Source organism: Tetrao urogallus (assembly GCF_951394365.1).
Source record: "Tetrao urogallus genome assembly, chromosome: 1".
Lineage (NCBI taxonomy): Eukaryota > Metazoa > Chordata > Aves > Galliformes > Phasianidae > Tetrao > Tetrao urogallus.
This window is the reverse complement of record NC_136813.1, coordinates 123,043,348-123,063,916: the sequence shown is the minus strand read 5'-3', so window position 1 is coordinate 123,063,916 and position 20,569 is coordinate 123,043,348. Positions and strand designations below refer to the sequence as shown.

Genomic DNA, 20,569 nt, shown 5'->3' with positions numbered 1-20,569 from the left:
AGACTAAACCATTATGGAGCATTGGCTACATTGACAAAGGACTGGAGAAGACACTGTTTCTAAAAGTGGCTGGGTGTGAGATGGGTAAGAAAGACCAATGATGGTAACAAAGTGGCTGCAGGGACTGATGAAAAAGGAGATGAAAAGAACAAATGTCAATGGCTAGGAAAGAAGTGATACCTAGGTGAAAAGCACAGAGAGTCATAAAAGAAAAAAAACTAGGGTAGTAAAATACATTTATAAGCAGGAATAGTTGGGTGAAATTGGACAAATGAAAATATGGACCAAATAATTTCCCAACCACAGGAGCTGTTAGACCATGAAACAGACTCCAAAAGGAAGAGGTGTAAGTCCCATTACGTAACTTAAAACTAACGTGGATGGATCAATCACGTGCTATAAATATAGTACCAGTGGGGATGTGCAGTGGATGACCTAACAGGTCCTTTCCATCTCTAATTTTTACATTTAACATAAGGAATCACAAAACTCTCTTGCCATGAGGTACAAAATAATGACTCAGCACTTGGGAAAAGCCAGCAGTATTCATATACAGGATGAAAGGGAAAATGTCATACAATGATGAAGTAGAGAGAATAATAGCAGAGAGAGTTGCACCATAAAAGCAATCAAGATGCAATGACTCTTCTCCAGCAGTGCAGTCCTGTTGAGCAGAGCAGGGTAGACAAGATTTCTGTTATTGAGTTGGCTCTATATTAGGAACTCATCAGTTGCTAAGCTGAGAGAGAATATTATTTTCCCTTCCTCCTTTTTAGTTTCCTGGACTGCTTAAAATGAAGCTGTAACAAGCTAAAAGAGAGCACAGGGAGTTAGTTGGTCCTGGTATGCAAAATGGCCTGCGGCAGCCTGCCCCAAGATGCCTACCAGCAGATCCTAGCGACCTCCTGTCCTGGGCAAGCTGGAGTCTTTCTCACCACATCTTGTGATGAAGGCTGGGATGTAAGAGCAGGAGATATCCACAGAAACAGCAGGAACAAGGGGGGGTTATGACCTCACACATGGCCCCAAACACACTGTGCGTGATGTAAAATGTCTATTTTAAGTGTAATGAAAAATCAGTGGTCAGTCGTTTCAAGACTCCAGTACACATTTCCTTGGCTCTCTCCCGACATGGATGCATCCCTCTCCAGACAACTCGGGAACACACTGCACCAAGGCGAGGAAAGGAGCACTTTTTCTGTTCCCAAAACCAGCAGCACTCTTATTGCTGACCCGCTGAGAACAGAAGCCTCCAATTCAAAGCGACCCATCTCCAAAACAAGGAAACGCAACCCACCCCACTCTACTTGTCTCTGACGTTCGTCCACAGATCACACCCGACATTCCCGTGGAAGTTACGAACAAACGCGGCGCAGCTGTACGCGCCTGCCTGCGTTAGCGCTGTGCCGCTCTGCAACACGCACACACCGCTCCGTGACCCCATGTGTCCGCCGTGATGCGGGAAGCCCAGCCGGACCCCGAGGCGTGGAACCCGACCGACAAAACAGAGCCGGGCGCTTCCGCGCCGCGGCCACACCATACGGGCTGAAAGAGTCCGCGTCCCCAGCACGCCAGCTAAGGCGCGGTGCTTCCCTTTGGGCGCCGGGCGTCGCGCCACGCTCGCTCTTTGCGAAGCGCGGAGCTCCCTTCTCCATAGTGCGTGTGCGTGGGGCGGCGAGGCCCCCCCAGCCTCCGCATCCCTACTCGGGGCTCCTCGTCTCCTCCGCCGCCTACTGTAGGACCGCGCGGAGCCACTGCTGCGCCCTGCCCGGACTTCCCGTGCCACTTCCAGGCTCTTAAAGGGGCCGCTCGGCGTGGGGAACAAAGGCCATTGTTGTCGTCGCCGTTCCGCTCACCGCCTCCCTCAGCACCTTCCACCCGTTCGCCGGGTTCTCCGCCCCCGCTGGCGCGTCTCAACGGCCCTTCCGCGCCGCCTCCCCCCGGCGGAGCGGCGCAGAACGCAGCACGCCTGCCCCAGCCGCCGCGCCCGCCCAGACCCCTTCCTCTCGGCTGTCCTTCAGCGCCAGGGCGCACGCGGGCGGCTGCTGTTCACGGCCTTTTCGCGCCGCGGCGGCACCTTTAAGGGGCGGGGCCGGCTGCCGGGAACTCACGTCACTTTCGGGCCCCCGAAACTCCGGCTTCATGGGCGGGGCACGGCCGGCCGGGCCCGCGCCGCCTTTCGGTTTCTCTTCCAGGAAGGAAAACACTGGTGGGCAGCGGGGGCCGCGGCGGCAGCGCCCGCCCTTTCCCTCCCTCCCCCCGCCTTGCGCTCTCCCCCCTGCCCCGCGCACACGCGCGCTCACACACGCGCGGTCCCGCACACGCGCGCACACGGCCACGCGCGGCGGGGGGGCGGCAGCTTCCGAGCGCCCCCCGGAGCGCGGCGGCGGGGAGGGGATCCCGGGCAGCTCCGCGGGCCGCGGTGGCGGCCGCAACTTCCTCCTGAGGGGCCGGCGGGGGAACGGGAGGTGGGAAGAGCCCCAGAAGTTCCCGGCCGCCCGCTGGGCTGCGCGGAGCTCCTCCTTGAGAGATGTCTGAGCCTGCTGCCCAGTGCTGCATCAAGGTAACGAGCCGGCCCGCCGCCCCGCCCGCTGCCGCCGTGCCTCAGTGTCACGCTGCCTCGCTTAGCTTTGTTTGCCGGGTTTAGTTTATTTCTGCTGCTTTTTGTCGCCTCGTCTGTGTCTGCTTGTTTTTCCGGCAGGGGCCGAGCCCCCCTGCCTTCCGCGCCCGCCGCCGGCCCCGCGGGTGCGGCGCGCTGTTTCACGCGGGGACGGCAGCGGAGGTGCCTCGGGTCGGGGCGCAAAGTTGGGAGAAAGTTTCCTGCCGAGAGGGGATGCGCTCCTCGGGGCTCCCGCGGGCACGGCACGGCTTTCCCCTTCTGTTTGGTTGGCTTTATTCTTTATTACCCGAGTTGTTTTTGTTTTGTTTTTTTTTTGTTTGTTTGTTTTGATCTTTTTTAAAATTTTATTTTATTTTATTTTAGTTCGCCTCTTTTCGTGTTCCTTTGGCACCCCGCGGGCAGTGCAGACAGACCCCAACGTCCCTCTCACCCGGCGCCCACCCACCCCGCAGAGGGCAGCGCCCCCCTCCCCCCCCGTCCCCCTCCCATGCCGCTCGTCCCGTTCCCTGGAGAAGGGAGCAAACCTGGCGCAGCGGTCAGCACCATGCTTTTTGTCCCTCGACACCTTTGGGCCGAGGAGGCTTTCGGGTTCTGTGGCGTGACTGCGGTGTGAAGCGCCCGGCTCTGTTTTGTCTCTGGGTTAAGTGCTCTCGGGTCTCATACCTCGGGGTCCGGCTGGGCTTCCCGCAGCACGGCGGACACATGGGGTCACGGAGCGGTGTGTGCATGTTGCAGAGCGGCACAGCGCTAACGCAGGCAGGCGCGTACAGTTGGCCGAGCAAACTCCCGCACGCAGAAACTGCGATTCAGCTGCGCCGCGTTTGTTCGTAACTTCCACGGGAATGTCGGGTGTGATCTGTGGACGAACGTCAGAGACAAGTAGAGTGGGGTGGGTTGCGTTTCCTTGTTTTGGAGATGGGTCGCTTTGAATTGGAGGCTTCTGTTCTCAGCGGGTCAGCAATAAGAGTGCTGCTGGTTTTGGGAACAGAAAAAGTGCTCCTTTCCTCGCCTTGGTGCAGTGTGTTCCCGAGTTGTCTGGAGAGGGATGCATCCATGTCGGGAGAGAGCCAAGGAAATGTGTACTGGAGTCTTGAAACGACTGACCACTGATTTTTTTTCATTACACTTAACTAGGCAGGTTCACACGGAATGTGAAATGCCTATTTTAAGTGACCTGTTCCAAGCATTGCAGTCTGGACCTATTTTTACTGCTCAGAATGTTTTGTCCATGTGCGGGCTCTCACAGCAATCTTTGCCTAAGCAGAAGCTGCCATTCAGGTGCAGCACTTAAGGCATTGTCCTGAGTGCTAGTGAATACGGGGCCATCCGAACACAGGAAACAGTTAGAAGGGGCGCAGAGAATTTTTTGGCTCGTCTCCTGGTGCTGGTTTTAATAGTTTCAAATATAGCAGGTCTTTCAGACAGAAAAGTGGATTTCAACCGATAACGTTTCTTCAAACCACTCTGGATAACTTTCTGTTTGATTTTCCTTAGTACCGTTGGCTTTTTGAGCACTTGTTTCAGACAGATGGAGAAAAGCCAGTTGTGGTGGGCACCCAGATTTTGGAGGGTCTGCTTAACAGTTGTGTGACTGTACGGGCGCGCCATTATTTCTGCAACCTGTGGGTTGGGGCATGGGAGCAAGCTCCATGCCCATCAGAATGGCTGCAGAGCCGCTGTGTTGCTCTGAGAAGTAGTTTCCCTCTGAGGTTTTGCATTAGGGGTTTGTGAACTGGCAGAGGTGGTAATGGTGAATGCATTTTGATGATTTTTTTTCTGTTTTTATTTTTCTGCCCCAACACGGGGCAAGGCTGTGCCGTAAATTCCCCAGCAGCTGAGCGATGAGCCGTGGAAAACTCTGATGAAGGGAGTGAAGGCTCAGGCTCTATTTGTGCTTGGGATGCACAGTGCACAGTCTATCTATTGGAGAACCACTTTAAGTTTTAGGAAAACTGCGAGGTGATGAAATTTTGGTACAGGTTTGACTACTTGTAATCAATATAAACTTGCAGTAGTATCTTTGCTCATGTCAAGTAGGTATGTGCAATTGTATATTGCTATGTATTTGCTTTGTGGCAGATATGTATATATGTATTTCTTTCTCCTAGAGAGAAGTGCAGCACTTAACATCTGGTTCCACCAGTGCTCAAGTGTGCAAGGCTGGTGGTGAGCCTCTACTAAGAGGCTGATGCTTCTTGTGTTAGTGTCAGTGACAAAACTCCCGTTAAGTTCAGAGTGTGTAGGATTGCATAGGAGAAAGCCACAGTATAAAAGTACATACGTATTTAACATCTGATTAATCACTTAACTCCTTTGCAGCAGCCTATTTAATCCCTTTGAAGCTAGATTTTACTAACAGTGTCCCAATTAAACACTGGTCGTTACTATTCACTGTGTCATTATAGAAGAAGTCAGTTTCCTGGGAGGCAACCCATTAAAACAGCAGCCCCGGTCTGAAATGCCCCAATTAAACAGAGGATCCTTTAATGATAATTTACATGTATTTTTGTACCTTGCATCTCAAATTGCTTTTTGGAGGGAGGCAGTTCAGTGACGCTCTGCTGATAGAAGTGGTGATAAGCAGAAGGTAAAATCACAGTTACACCTGCCTTTTAGAAAGTTGTCTGGGTTCTTGAGCACTTCCCAATGACAGCTTGCATGGTGAAGTCTTCTGACAAAAAGTTTCCTCATAATCTGCTTACTGTGTGAGAAGGGAAAGCGGGGGCAACATGTTTTTGGCCAGTAGTATTGTTCTGAGCTGCAGTCCAAAAATTAGCTGTTTGCATTTTTTTGCATGTGTTTGTTTTGGAATATTTGTGATTCAGTGCCATAAGCTGGGTATCCCCAGAGCAGCAGCAAATCATAAGCAAGTGCTTCTGAAAATGTTCACTTTGGCCTTTGCTTTCTCTTTCTGTGAAACAGGCATAAAATAATAATGAACCCATCTCTGCAGGGTAGTGGTGAGGCTAAGTATTTGTAACGCAACATGGAAACAATGATGTTTATTGCAGAAATGAGTGGCAGAGTGAGTGGTCTCATTTGTTCCTGGATTTTTAAGTCACACAGTGTGTGATGTGGCAGTGGTGGTGGTATGTTTTGACTGTTGACACTTTGTTGGGGGACTTGTAACTTTCCCAAGGGTCGGTACTGGGGCCTGTCCTCTTCAGTATCTTTATTGATGACCTGGATAAGGGCATTGGGTGCACCATCAGTAAGTTTGCAGATGATACCAAGTTGGGAGGAAGTGTTGATCTGCCGGAGTGTAGCAAGGCCCTGCAGAGGGATCTGGACAGGCTGAATTGCTGGGCTGAGGACAGTGGGCTGAAGTTCAAGAAGACCAAGTGTCAGGTCCTGCACTTTGGCTACAGCAACCCCAGGCAATGCTACAGGCTTGGGGCAGAGTGGCTGGAAGACCGTGAAGAGAAAATGGACCTGGGGGTATTGGTTGATGCTCAGCTGAACATGAGCCAGCAGTGTGCCCAGTTAACCAAGAAAGCCAGTGGCATCCTGGTTTGTGTTGCTTGCAGGAGCAGGAAAGTAATTGTCCCTCTGTATCAGCTCTGGTGAGGCTGCACCTCAAGTACTGTGTTGAGTTTTGGGCCCCTCACTACAAGAAAGACATCGAGGTTCTGAAGCGTGTCCAGAGAAGGGCAACAAAGGTGATGAGGGGTCTGGAGTGGCTGAGGGAGCTGGGATTGTTCAGTCTGGAGAAGAGGAGGCTCAGGGGAGACCTGATTGCTCTGTACAGCTACCTGAAGGGAGGTTGTCGTGAGCTGGGGTTGGCCCCTTCTCTTGTGTAACTGGTGATAGGACCAGAGAGAACAGTCTCAAGCTGCACCAGGGGAGATTCAGGCTGAACGTTAGGAAATACTACTTTTCTGGAAGAGTGGTCAGGCAGTGGAATGGGCTGCCCAGGGAGGTGGTGGAGTCACCGACCCTGGAGGTGTTCAAGGAATGTTTAGACATTGTGTTGGTGGACGTGGTTGAATGAATGAGTAGTATTGGTGATAGGTGGATGGTTGGACTGGATGTTCATGTAGGTCTTTTCCAACATTGGAGATTCTATGATTCCAAGCAGTCAGAGAGAACAAGAGCAAAGACAGGTTACCACAGTTTCTTGTGCATCTAAACAGCAGAGTTGAGGCAGTTGATTCTTTTGCTGGGTTATTTTTTAGGACTACAATGCAAGCCAAATTTAGCCAGTATTGGGTCTAGTGTTACTGAGTTGTCTTTAGGCAGTATTTTATTGGAGAGCAGAGGACAGCTATTTGCCTTGTGTATTTCTTTAGTAGCACATGGAACTTGAAAGTAGATGATAGTTGTGTTTTTTTTTTTTTTCTTTCTTTCTTTCAAAAATGCCACTATTGGGTAGAAAATAAATGTGGAAAGCTTAGCTGAAGTTAAGTTTGCTTATGGAATGTTTGGAGCAGCAGTAAATAATGCATTTTGAATGGAATTAGGCCTTTTAGTGGTAGATGATATTGCTTCTTGACTGTAATACTACTGAGCTCTAAAGTGAACTGCGTATACAACTTAAGGAAAACTACAAATGATTCTTCATCTAAATGATTTTCCAAAGGTTATCCCTTGTTAAGCTGCATGCAGTTTCCTTTGCTTCAGGGTTGTCCTTGTATAGTTTGCAAATAGTGTCAGCACTGAGGCGGTCTGGAGAGAGACAAGGTGGTTAAGAAAGAGAGACAGGTAATCTCAGTGTTATTTATGTTGGTCGGTGTTCTGTGGAATGTTTGCACATGGGAATTAATGGTGTTGTAAATCATTTTATAAATGTGTATAATACAGAGAGTAATGCTGGGTGTGACTGAGAGAGTTAAATAGCCCCACAAAAATACTTTGAATGTGACAGCTGGATTTTGCATGTTAAACCATTAACAGCTGGCTAATATTAAAAGCAGAGTTTAGATTTTCAATTCTATAATTAAATGAAAAGCTGTTGTAGATAGGAACTAGAAGTGATTTCTTGTTGTGTGAATTGTTATTTTTTTCCCCAGCTAGCCCAGATAGGGTCTGAGCAAGCTTGGAGATTATTCGTTTTGAAAATGGGGTGTTAAATCTAGAGGAAACCAACAAAGAAGCATCCGTAAAACTGATGGGATGTTGTAGAAAGTGAGATTATTTGTAACGTTTGTGTTTCAACCAAGATGAAGTGATTTTTTTTCCATTATGAATTCAGTGGGCTCCTCCAAAGCATCTATTACTGGAAACTAGGAATGTTTTCTGAATTGTATATGGGAACCTCTGGAAATCCAGGAGCTTGGAGTTCTACCAGATAAATGAAATGTTTAATAAAATGCCAGAGATAGTACTACCAGAATTCAGGGATAGAATTATCCAGTTAGGGTGAGGCATTCAGAATCTGCAAACTGCATTTTCTTTTGTTCTCCTTTTTTTCCCCTTAAAAGGGCTTGCTGTAAAGTAAGTCTCCATCGTTAATGGTGCGCTGTGAAACTCTGCTGACGTGCTTGAATGTTGAATGGAGTAAACTCAATACAGCAGCAGTGTTGGGGAGCTCCTTCCCACTCTCTTGGAACTCACCTGGTGTCTTTGCTGGGATTACACCTTTTGACAGATGTCTCCTTTTTTTTTCTTCCTGTTAGAGCAGAACTGCAGAACATTGCCACAGCACTCTACCCCTTGAATGGCAAGTTCTTTACTTTGAATCTGCCCTGTATATAAAAGCACATGGAAAGCAGATCTTCTCAAATCTGTCCAGGGTCGGACATTACAGGCAGTAAGATTTGAGGAGCCAGAAACTCTGGGGCAAGGCATCTGCTCTCCTGTTTGTCAATGGAAGACACTGGAAGAATCGCTTCCCAGCAGATGGGTCCTTGATGCCACATCAGCAAGGGGTGATTGGGAGATTTCCAGTGAGCCCCACTGAGGTGCAGCTTGAAGCCTGTAGAGCCAATAGGATGTCAGTGGTGAGCTGCCCTTAGCGGTGGCTCTGGTCTGGAGCCTCACCACAGCTCTAGAGGACCAGCTTTCTCCAGTTTAAAAGTGGACAGCCTGGTGTGGGCACATGTAGCTGCTGTGACTGTGGAGGTGAGGAAGAGAAGGGCTGAGGTTTTTTCACAGAAGGACAAGGATCCTGCTGTGTCCCAGGGTACTGGCAAGTTACAAGAGCCAGGGTGCTGGTAGAGATAAAATGCTCTCCTCAGATGACAGTCCGAGTGGTTGTTGCACTGTCAAATGAGTTCAGTGAACGGGCTCACTGGAAGAGGATTTGGGGAAAGTGTAGGAGTAGCTTCCAGGGGAAGAAAGTTATAAGCTGTAAAATATCTCATGGTATGTGGCCTGGGTTGTATATAGTGTGTTGCCCTGTAAACACTGGGCTCAAACACCGTGAAGATAATGCCTTAGCAAGTCACCCCACACCAGCTGAATCATCAGAACCACCATTGGCTGACCATGTGCTGGCTTTTGTTACCTCCCAGATGAGATAAATCACAACTTCTCTTAAACCTCAAAGCACTATTAGGGGGAATTAATAGTATATACAGCCGGCTTGGTCATGCTCATGGACAGTAGCTGGGCTCTGCAGGCTCAGAGAAGGATGAAGTGAGGTATTTCCAGTTTTTCTTTTCCCCCTGGCAGTTTTGAGCAGGGTTCTTTCATGGCTCTTGTGCTTAACAGAAACAGGGAGGTCTCCTTGAGCTAGTCCTGTGCTATTGATCTTGGTTTGTCTGCTGATAGGCCTTATTTTTTTCCTGATTTTAGGAAACAATTCTGTGGAGAAATGAAAGGGAAAATGAGCTCAGGTTTCAACTAGAGGTCAAACAGGCAATTAAACCTGTAGCAGTAAAGGAACCGAGAACAAAACAGAAGAGATCTGTATATTGCATTTTGAATTCATGCTGTGTGTTGGTTCTGGTTATAGCATATTTTACTGATTATTAAGAGGGCTTGTAGTGGCACTGGAAAATAAACAGAAATGTGTAGTGAAGTTGATGAAAAGCCTGGGGAACCTTCCATAGGAAGAGAAGCTAAATTGCCTGTGACTCTTCAAATGACTCAGTTTGGAAAAGGAGACTGCTGAGGGCGATATAATAGAGATCTATAAAATCACCCAGTAGTAGTGTATGGGGAGCAATTACCTGATAGTACACAACTACACAAGCAATGAAATTACTACTGAGCAAGTTTGAAGCAAGTTCTTCCATCTGTGTTAAATTATGGAACTCACTGCTGCAGGATGCTGCAGAGGCTGTAAATACAAATGGATTTTAAAAAGTGGGTAGAGGAATACATAGAAGATTTTAATCCTGACAGCTTTTATGGGGGAAAAAACCTCTGTAATTACCATGAGAGAAGATTGCTTTTTCTATTAAGACTTTCCTGAGATGGACTTCTTATCCTTTAGAGACAAGATCGCAGGCAAGGCAGGCATGCTCTGATATTATACAGGCATGTAGATGCTCCAGTGTAAAATTCTGCAAACTATAAAGCTGGTCTCAAGTAGTTATTAGTCTCCTCCAAGTTGTTTCTGAAGTCTCTGTCTCAACCCCTAACAGTCTTGATTTCAAGAGCACTTGTTATTTGTGAAGATAGCTGAGGAAGAATCTGTCTGTGAGTCTTTGAGGATCCTGTAAAGTCTGGATTGCTTGGAGTAGCAAGAGATTGGTTTTGTTGCTTTAATTATTCAGATTCAAATGAAAAAGGGGAAAACCTTCAGGGAATACAAGGAAGGGGAATTACTACTTAGTGCTGAAAAACAGAAGTTTACTGGTTTTGAGGGACAGACATTGTTTACTTCCAGGAGCCAAGTGCAGGTTGAACTGTGCTTTTCCAAAGGTCCCACAGTTCCCATTATCACCCTTATGAAATGTGGTTCTGAAGAATTAACTTTTTTTTTTTTCATGTGTGCAACTAATGGTGTCCCTGCTGGAGGCTGCAGGGATGGGGACAGGAGCTGCTGCTTTGCTACTTGGCCAAATGCTGTGAGCAGTTGCTGAACCATCTCATTTGTAAAGAAGTGCTGTCCTTTGTACAGACCTTTGTGAATTTTTTTAAGCAGCGAGGAGAGGAATTGATTTACAAATCAGTTTTGAAAGTTTTGCATGTGTACTTTATTCTTTGTCTTAAAGTAAGACTGATTCATATCTGTGGAGAGCCATTAAAGCACTGATGTGCAGCTAAACATGGTCTTTAGCCTACATCTAGCTCTCCTTTCTGCTAACCTATAGTGTTCATAAGTATCTATGTAAGTAATTACATAACTTCATAGTTTTCCTTAGCTTTTTGTTAAATCTTTTGATTTGGGGAAATAATGAATTACTTTATTTGATGAATGATTGATTTTTTTATTTTTTAACATGCTATTTATGATAGACTGTATTTGGCTTTGCAGTGAAATGTAGTTACATGTACAACCACCTTTTGTGTCCCCCAAGCCCTAAGAATTAAAAGTGATCTTAAATAAATAAATTGATATTTGTACTTGAAAATGAAGCATCTGGTACATTCTGACATATTTTTAAATTGATTCAAATTTTCTTTTTAAGCAAATAGTTTTTGTGGTTTTTTTTTATGATTGCACTGATTGCTTGTCTTGATGATTTAGTGAGGTATTTAGTTCCTCACCCCTTGTATTTATTTATTGACAGGAGTAAGAAAACAAGCCTTCCATTTCTGCAGCTCCAGAGCATTTTCCAGCTTTGTAATGGGTATATTGGCTAAATAAAAAGAAGAAAATATTCTCTGTGTCTGTTGTCTACAGCAGTCTTGATTGTGTGGCAGGCTTGGGCTTAGGTGTACGACAGTGGGTCCCACTGGTTGAAATGATATGACTTTTATTCATGCTTTAGTATAGTTTTGTACTTGGTATTTACCTTTAAATTTCCTTTTTTTTTTTTTCTTTTTTCTATTATAGCTATGACTGGATCTCAGTGCACTTGTTTAGGTTCACATTTAAATGAAGTGGGTTAGAAATACAGCATTAGGAACTTTTTCTGGCTTCCTCTGGTTATCCTTCGTTATGATTTTTCTTTTAATGGTTAGTGGTATGACCTGTCTTCATTAGCAACGTAGGGCCAAAGCAATAGAAAATGAGCTGACATTAGGGGTATTTCTCCAGCCTCAATATTTGGCTTTGCAGACAATAGAGGAAGGCATCATAGATACAGAACAAGCTTTAAGGTTCCAAATGAAACAAAAACTCTAAAAAAAAAAAAATCTTTGAAGGAACAGATTTTAGCATTCATCCTCTAGTATAGGTGTATGTTTTCAAAGGTACTTGAAAGGTTCCATTAGCTCAGTGTTTTAATGTGTTGCTGCAGCCAGTTTCCTTTCAGTAAGAGGGAGCTGTGATTGCCCTTCTTCATTAGTAAGTGGAGCTGAGTGTCTTCACACAGTTCCTTGGCACTTAGAGCTGCAGAAAAATAACACCATGCTCTCCCTGCATGGTCTCCTCAGGCTCGTTTGCCTGCTGCCTGCCTGAGACTCCCCTTCTCACTGTTCTCTTGGGACATTCTGTGATCCTTAGGTCGGTCAGTGCCGTTGCTAGTGGTCTCCCTTCGCGCTAATGGGGTGAGTACCGGCTGAGTACCTTGGAATCCTTCTGCTGCTGCCTAAGAGGTGAAGCGTTGTATGGTGATGAAAGAGGCTATGTAAGTAAGCATTTCAAGGCTGAAGCTACTGTCTTGATTTGCATTAGATCTCCATGCCTGTGCTGCTCTGAGCCCATCTGTCTTCATAAGCTAAATACACAGAAATTTACTCAGCATTGCTGCAAGGTACAGGCTTTCACATGGGATGGCCTTCTATGCCTGGATAGATAGGTAGCTGTTGGAACCAAACGTGGATCTGGTGTCCATGTTTCTAGTTACCTGCTCTAAGCAATCTATGAGACTATAGCAAGTCTATGGGACTGTAGCAAATTTCTTAAGTTAATGGAGGAAGGAAAACAGGAGCAAAGGAAATAGGGTGGGATTGGAACTGAGGGATTTAAGAAGGAAAAGGAAGGAGTTTGCTGTGACAGGAACTCCACACTGGGGCCTGTTGAAGAGTCCTGTGAAAATTGTGAACATTCTCTTACGAAGGTCTTAATAGGCAAAGAGAAGCTGAATCAGGAATAGTTACTTTTTGTTAGAGAAATCCAGCAAACTAAGTGGATCAAATGGAAATATCCAGCATACACCTCATACAGTGAAGCTATCAAATTTACTGCCAGAAGTTACAATGCAGGACCAAAAAGGAGATGCTTTTCAGTAGATGGTTTTTTATTAGATTGAATCTATGTGAGGCCGTGAATTGCAAAGATAAAGATGCAGTCCTTGGCTCAGAAAACACCAAGCTTATGCATTGCTGGAGGAGCATGCAAGAGAGAGTTTGTCTCTTATGTTCTTGCCCTGAGCATTTCTTACTATCTGTTACTGGAGATGTGGTGCTGCTTTCGCAGACCCTTGGTCTGACCAGGCCTACTGTACTTCTGTTTTCGTTTAGGCTTCTCATACTTTGATGCTGCGCTTTCCACTGGTACCTCTGACAGATGGAAAAGTAGTAGTTGAGAAAACCGCTCACATGAATCAGGCCTTCTGCTCTGTTTCTTGCTATTGTTTTGATATTTCCTCGGCAGAGGCAGCCTGACCATCTGAAATTCATGAGATGAATGTTCTTCAGATTATGAAGTACTTCTCAGTGAATGTTGTTCCAGAACGCTCTTGGGGATTTTCCTGTCCTTGATTCTCCTCCTGAGCTGTGATGCCATTTATTGGCACAAAGGGCTTTGACCTGTTTTATTTCTCTAGGTTCTTCTCAAGATTTGGCTGATAGGGGGTGGAAAAAATAATTAGATTCTTAGATAATCCAAATGCTACGTGCTGTGCCAGCCACACCTCTTCTGATGGTTGATAAGGGACAAGTGAACACAGTTCTTTGCAAGATGAGGATGCGTTTGTTTGGATGACAAACAAGCAGCTGATGACTGTATTGTTGATGAACAGGTGTTATACAATACAGGGACAGGTCCAGCACTTCCATTAATTTATGCTGTCAGCATGCGTGCAACCTGCTTTGGAGTGAATATTTAATTTGATAGTTTGGTCTTTTTGCTTTTTATCCCTTAACTCTTCTTTTTAGGTTCCTAACAGCTGAGAAAATGGAGGAGGAAGTGTTATTTACCAAGTGCCTGGACTTCATTTTTCTACACTAATGATTAAGAAATGAGTAAGCTGGTAGACAGGATCTTTTCGTGGGACCCTGTGTGGACAAAAAGTTTTCCTTTGGCACAGGTGAACTATTTTCCAAATCATGCTTGTCTTGCGCTAATGCAGTTAGTGAACAATTAAAACTACAAAGCTGGCTAAAAGAAAAAAAAAAAACAAAAACAAAAACCTGCAAATACATGTGTCCTCTGCCAAGTCCTCCAGCTGACATGTAAGCAAGCCAGCCTTGAAGTGCCACCTAACTTGCTGTCCCCTTGCCATGGGCTCCTCCTTGACCACACAACCTGAACATCTGAAATGTTACACCTGCTACCAACATGGGTATAATAAAAAAGCCCTGAAAATATTCTCAAAAGGCACTGGTAGGTGAGGGAATTTTGTTGTCCAGTGTTAAACACAAGGAACGTAATTTTATAATTTCATGCAGAATTACAGTATGTCCATGTGCCACATGCAGACTCACATATGTAAGCTTTCCCAGTTCAGTGTGAGAGCACAGTAATTATGCGGTCCTCTGGTCAAGGAGTATCTTGTTTGCCTGAGTTCTGTGGATTATCTTTAATTTATGACATCTGATATCTGTTTGCACTGCACTTAAGTTTTTGACTTTTGGATTTCCTATTCAGACTTAGGCTTTGGATATCAATCTTGTTGAGGCATCGTAGAACTGGGTGCTTGAAACAATGGCTGTGAACAAACACGCAGTTAACTGTGCACTCTGTAATGCCACTGTATTTTTAGCCTGGGTGAAGCAGGGCTAAATTTTCTGATGGCAGCCTTTTTTGGTGCTCTGCCTTCTCCTTTGTTGTATTTCCAAATGCTCATTCATGTACAGACTCCACACTGTGTTTTTTTTTTCTCAAGTAGCTTAAGTTTTTTTACCTTTTCTTTCACGTCACTGAAGCCCAGCTCTGAAAATAGTGATGGCAAAATAACTGGGAAAACACAGCCTTTGGTAATTGCAAGGTCCTTTTGTTCTTCAAGTTACTTGAAACAGGAGTTAAATGATACACCTGGTTTTAAAAAGTGGTGATAGTCTCTATCTGATCTTTTCTTCCCAGTGGAAAAAAACTAGGGTTTGATAACCTATATGGCAATACAGTGGTAAACTAGGAGTGGTGTAGACCATTAACGAAAAGTACCTTAACTTTGGTTTCTTAACAGCTTGTTAGATGAAAGGGTAATCGTAACCTTTCTGACTTCCCATTGCTGCTGGCTTGCATAGCATTTGCCTTAAATGAAAGGGCAATGCTCAGATCTCAATGTGCAGAAGTAGCAGGCTGCTCGTGTGGCCAGGTCATTAACATCCTTCTCTCCATTTCTTGCACTCAGGTCTCACTGTCATCCATTGTTAATTCTGCTGGCTGTAGCTTGTTAAGAAGCCCTAGAAAGCAAACATTTTTCCAGACACGAGTCATTTGTGCTGAGACATCTGTTTCTCTCATGGTCAACTAGTGTCTAGTCTCCTGTTTTGGCTCTTACTTACATGTTCTGTCAATTCCCTTTTTATGGTTATTCTCCTGAAATTCTGCCCTCTTTGTTAGCGATAAGTGCAGGTAGGACATTGCAGGCTACCTTGTTGGGCTGTAAGCTGTTTGGTGAGGGCTTCTGTATAGAACTGTTTCCTTCTGAAGCACACAGGGGTTTGGTACAACTAGAAGTGGAGATCTTAGCATGTTACGAAGAAGAGTCAAGATACAGTAGGCAAGGGAAAGTTATGACTAGATCAGGCAGCCTGGATATTCATCCTTCACTAGGTCTGCAAGTTCTTGCATTCTTTTGTGGTATGGAGTCACACCTTCCCTCCTTCCTTGGGTAGTGTCTGTGAAGGAATATTTGCCATGTCCAGCTCCAGGCTGATGTTTAGTTGATTTCTTTGATGGGGGTCTCTAACTATTCTTTAGAGGCATTACGACAGTGCATCATTGTTATTTTGCTGCAGAAGTAGTTTGAGGACGTTTGTTCAGGATAAGGTGGTAGCTCCATGCAGGATCTGTCCCACCCTTCCCCTTCCTCCTCCCTTGTGCTGGCACGGATGTTTGTGCAGCCATGTGCTGGATAGGGCAGTAGGTCTGGATTAAGGTGAACAGCCTGTGCTAGCACATGGAGATGGGTACAGGAGGGCAGGGCACATGTTTTTAGTGGCGGTGCCAGTTGATCTGGGATTAATGTGCTGATGAAATTCTGGGTAAGGCTTTGGCTAGATGCATGTCACTTGAAATCACAACCAAACCTCTTAAAGATTCCCACCCGTTTTCATTACAAGGACTGTCCCTTTAGACTCAACAGAGTAACTTCAGGAAAACTGGTCGGTGTTAACTTTTGGCTGTTGAAATGTCGTTCTTTGTTAAGAAACCGTTTTCCCTTTTCTGATACCAGCAGCGGCCAAGCATCTCAAGCAGCATGGGCATGAAGAGTAGAGGTGTTGCCTGGAGGTACGAAGGAACCTTCTGCTATCGGCACAGCTGCCTGACATCTGTGGATTTCCAACTGTGCTGTGGCTTGTTTTGCATTTCTGCACATACCTTAGCTGTGCCTTTTAGCCTTAATTGTAGAAGAATACTGCTTTAATATGAGAAGGTGCTTGCATGTATTGAGTCTTCTGAGGAAGACTGTGAACAGCAAACTCTACCCCCCTCCTGCTTTATGATTGCAAATTTATGCTACTCTGTACTGCCAGGGCTGACAGACAGACTGGACCTGCTTAACCGTGCATCAAAGCGTGAAGCTTCTCTGGGTCAGGGGAGGAAGTTCATCCCATGTGCCTAATCAAGAGGTCATTTCAGAGTTTCAATTATCTATTAAAACTGTATCCCTGAAACATGGAAAACATGGAAGTTATGCATTCAGCCCATAAATGCTAGCTCTTCGTGAGCCACGTCACCACAGCTTTCCTGTGAACTCAATGTATGCCTTATATTAGCTTTGGCATGAAGGGTGTTTGTGACATCTTTTCTATTGAAAACTAGGCCAGCTCATAGGTCTTAGTTTATTTTTCTTAAATCTTCTATGCTAGCCTTGTGATGTGATTGTAAAAATTTGCCAGCCTGGCACATGTATGCATTATCCTGGACAGGAAGAATAGGTTTGGGTTAAAGGTATTATACAGAGGTACAGAAGGCTTTAGTTCAGTCTCTGCTCTGCTGCTTCATGTTCTGTGACCTTGAAGTCATTTAATGTGATTGCCCCTCCATAAAGCGTAATGCCTAGCAAAATGGAATCTGATCTTCAGTAGAAACTGTTTGTGCCTTTGTAGCACGAGTAATTTATAGTGATCTTACTGTAACCCCTACCGGTATAATTAATGTTGCTGGATTGCAGTCAGTAGAACACATGATTTAACAGTGCCTGGATGTGGTTTTTGGGCAGTTCATGTTTTTTTGTTTTTGTTTTTTAAACCTTCTGTTTTGAACTCTAATAAGAGAGAAGACTCTCAAAGGTACTGGTCTGTTGGTTCATGCGTGAAAGTAGGCCTCAGCCATGTCCAGGATAGTGAATTAAAAATTTAATGAAAATTAATACTAAAAATTCTACAATGTAGAACTATTGAGCTGTCAGCTTATCTTACCCCAGCAAGGAGATTTGTCTAGATTTTAGTGTGAAATAGTGCTTTTCAGCTGATAGCTAGCTGAGGGACTTGATACACAGGTAATATTATTGCTTTTTAAATAACTCCTTTTCCAAGAGTTCAAATGTGGGATGAAAAAAAATGTCATTGGTTAAGAAAACTTGGAAGTCTGGTCAGATTCCTAAGCATTTGCGAAGAGGAAAGTCAGTTTCTTTTGTTTTTATTTTGAGGTATTCTTGTACAAAGCGGAATGAATCAGCATTTAAGAATTCCATTCTTAATTTGTTTTTCTAGACTCAAGGAAGTTGACTGAAGCAACACCTTTCCCTCAGAAATTAGACATTTTCTAATAGTGACAGTTTCTCGTTAGCTTTGCAGGTGACTGTACAAACAGCAACAAAAATAGGAAATGGTGGCAGTACTAAGTAGCTGTACTCTTTCTTTTAATATATTAAATTGGAGGCCAGAGGGAGGCTGCGAGAGGAGTCCATTGCATGTTTTAAACCAGTGTTTTACATCCTCCCTATGACACCTGCCAGACAGGCAGGTGGTAGACCCTCAGTATTTATTTTGTTCTCAACTCCCAGTCCAACTATCTGTCCCCATTCCGTGTCTAGCTTCAAGTGAGGCTGGTGACTGCCTACAGCTGTGCAGATGCTCTGACTTGAGTCTGTTGGATGTCTGTCATATAGGCAGATGGTTTGGGAGGGATACTACTTGCTGACCATTATTACACTTGAACAGTGGACAGCAGCCTCTCTGCTGCTTCCCTGCAGCTGCAAGATGTGACTCGCTGCCTGATTACCTGCCTTCTCTCCAGCACCAGGTCAAGACTTCACAATTTGAGGCCTGGCAGATTTTAAGGCTGATCTTGCCTCGATAAGTCAGCTCTCCTAGATGTGTGTACATTGTTGATGGGGGAGAAAGGAGAAGGGGATGGATGCTGGCTGTGATGAAAGGCTGCCTAACTGCCCCATCTCAGTGCATCACATGGAGTCATATTTTTCTCCCAAGCCTCTGTATTATGTGTAAGTTGGAAAACTAGGCTCACATACTTTGGACGTGTTCATTTTTTTTCCCCTCTTCATTCTTGTCTGAGAAATCTCCTGAATGTTTCTCATTTCACAGGAGACAAGTATGAGACTGGTGCAGCAGCTACTTTATTAGGTTGGTTGGCTGCTATCCACCCATCTTTCATTCATAGTATCATGGAATAGTTTAGGTTAGAGGGGATCTTTGAAGATCATCTACTTCCAACCTCTTGCCTTGACCAAGGACATCTTCCACTAGATAAGGTTACCCAAAGCACCATTCAGCCTGACCTTCCACTTGTTCATCTGACTGCTATTCTATTATCAGTTCTTTGCATGTATTGGAAGAAATCTTCATTTGTTGTTAAACTGTTTTCTCGCATATTTACAGTGCTCACCTTTCTTGGTTTTGTCTCTGGTGACATCTTGGGGATATGATTTCCTTCTCTCACCTCTCCATAGACAACTGTGCTCCATTCATAGGTAACGTGATGGTGGACTAGTAGTACTGCAGACCTGTTCAACATGGATAGAATGACAGCTGGTACCAGGCAACGAAGAGGTCTAGTGATTAATTTTTTTTTATTTTTATTTTTTAGATTAGAAAAGAAACCTGAGCTAGAAGGCTTGGCTATTTACAGATATTTCTTGGAACACTGTAATCATCAAGAACAATTCCTAAACATCGGAAAGAAAGGATTTTATTTATTTATTTATTTTGATGGAACCAAATTATGTAAAAACAAAAATACCTGATTTAGAAAGGTAGCTTCCATGCAAGCCCTGCTGAATGACTGTGGTACCCTTTATATTTCTCTGAAATACAAGGGCTGCCCTGAAAGTAATGCCTCCTGTTTTATTATGTTGGCCAGCAGCATCAGAGGTGGATGTTGGTGGTACAGCAGTTGAGGCTGAACCTTCCTGCCAGTGTTCCATTACATTTTGTTACTGTGTGACGGATGGTAGCAGAGGGGCAGTCTGACAAAATGGCATCTGTCGTGGAAGTGTGTATGAAGCAACAGTGTGTCATTGAATTCTTCCATGCGGAAAAAAATCGTATGCGTTGATGTTCATTGATGCTCGCTTAACATTTATGGAGACAAAACAGTGGATGTGAGCACAGTGGGGGGGTGAGTGGTGCATTTCAGCAGGGGCAACAGCAACATGGAAGGCAAGCCATGGACCAGATGGCCTTGCAGATTTTTACAAGCATGGCATCCAGGTTCTTGTTTGTCGCTGGTGAAAATGCGTAGCTAATGGTGGTGACTATGTTGAAAAATAGTGTTTTGTAGCTGAGAATTTGTGCTATCGAATAAAATATTATTGTACTCCTTGTATCTGTTACAGTTTATATGGAAATAAATAGGAGGCATTACTTTTGGAGCAACATATTTACATCCAAAATATATTGTTGGCTCGCTGTTAGTAGACTTTCTCTCAGCTCTGTTAGCAGACAGGTCTAGCTGTTGGCTTCTAGGGATTACTCCCTTTCTCTCCTAGGTTGGAAGTAGCAAGTTTTTGCCACCTTGTTTGAGAACAGGCACATTCCCAGCTGCAGCAGTTGCTTGTACAGATCGGTGTCAGGTTGTTTGAGCAGCTGGACAGAGATTTTTGGAGCTGCCCCTGCTGGGCTTGCTTGTGTACCTGAGAATCATTTTGGTTGGATCCATCCTTGAATTGAGATTGACTCAAGCAGCGTTATGGTGCAATTATTACTTGTGCAACAGAAAAGTAAAGGTTGTATGTATGTGTGTATATGGATGTTCGTAGTTCTGTAAATAATAATTCCTAACTCCTCCTAGGTCACATTTCTGTCATCTCCCCTTACCATCAGAGGTTGTTTCCATGTGTTTTACTGGGGAACTGAGAATTCTTTTGGAAGTTAGGAGCCATGTGAGCTACACTCAGGCTTTACAGAAAGGTGCTGGAAGTGCTGGGGGAGGGAGCTCATTTTGAGCATTCTTCCTTGCCTGTGGAATATCCTTAGTTCTTAAATGCCTTGAGAAAGGGCAGGGGGATAGGTTCCTGGAAGAGCTTTCATTGCCCAGGGGAACCCTGAAGAATTTTGCTTGCGCGTGTAGCCATTTTGTGGTGAGTACAAATGCATCTTGCTCTGCACTGTTTGGAACTGGGCTTGTTTAGCACTTATGTCTCACATAAGGATGCTGCC

The 20,569-nt window shown here is 44.9% G+C and overlaps 1 protein-coding gene across 1 annotated transcript in view; it reads left to right on the top strand.

The window, feature by feature from the left end:
- Nucleotides 1-2,530: 2,530 nt before the first annotated feature.
- ETV6 (ETS variant transcription factor 6) overlaps nucleotides 2,531-20,569 on the top strand; it is a gene marked incomplete at both ends in the record, with an annotated part of 128,316 nt that continues 110,277 nt past the window's right edge. Inside the window, one exon of the mRNA XM_079549379.1 lies at nucleotides 2,531-2,563. Coding sequence (XP_079405505.1) covers nucleotides 2,531-2,563 — 33 coding nt within the window. The remainder of the gene's footprint in view (nucleotides 2,564-20,569) is intronic.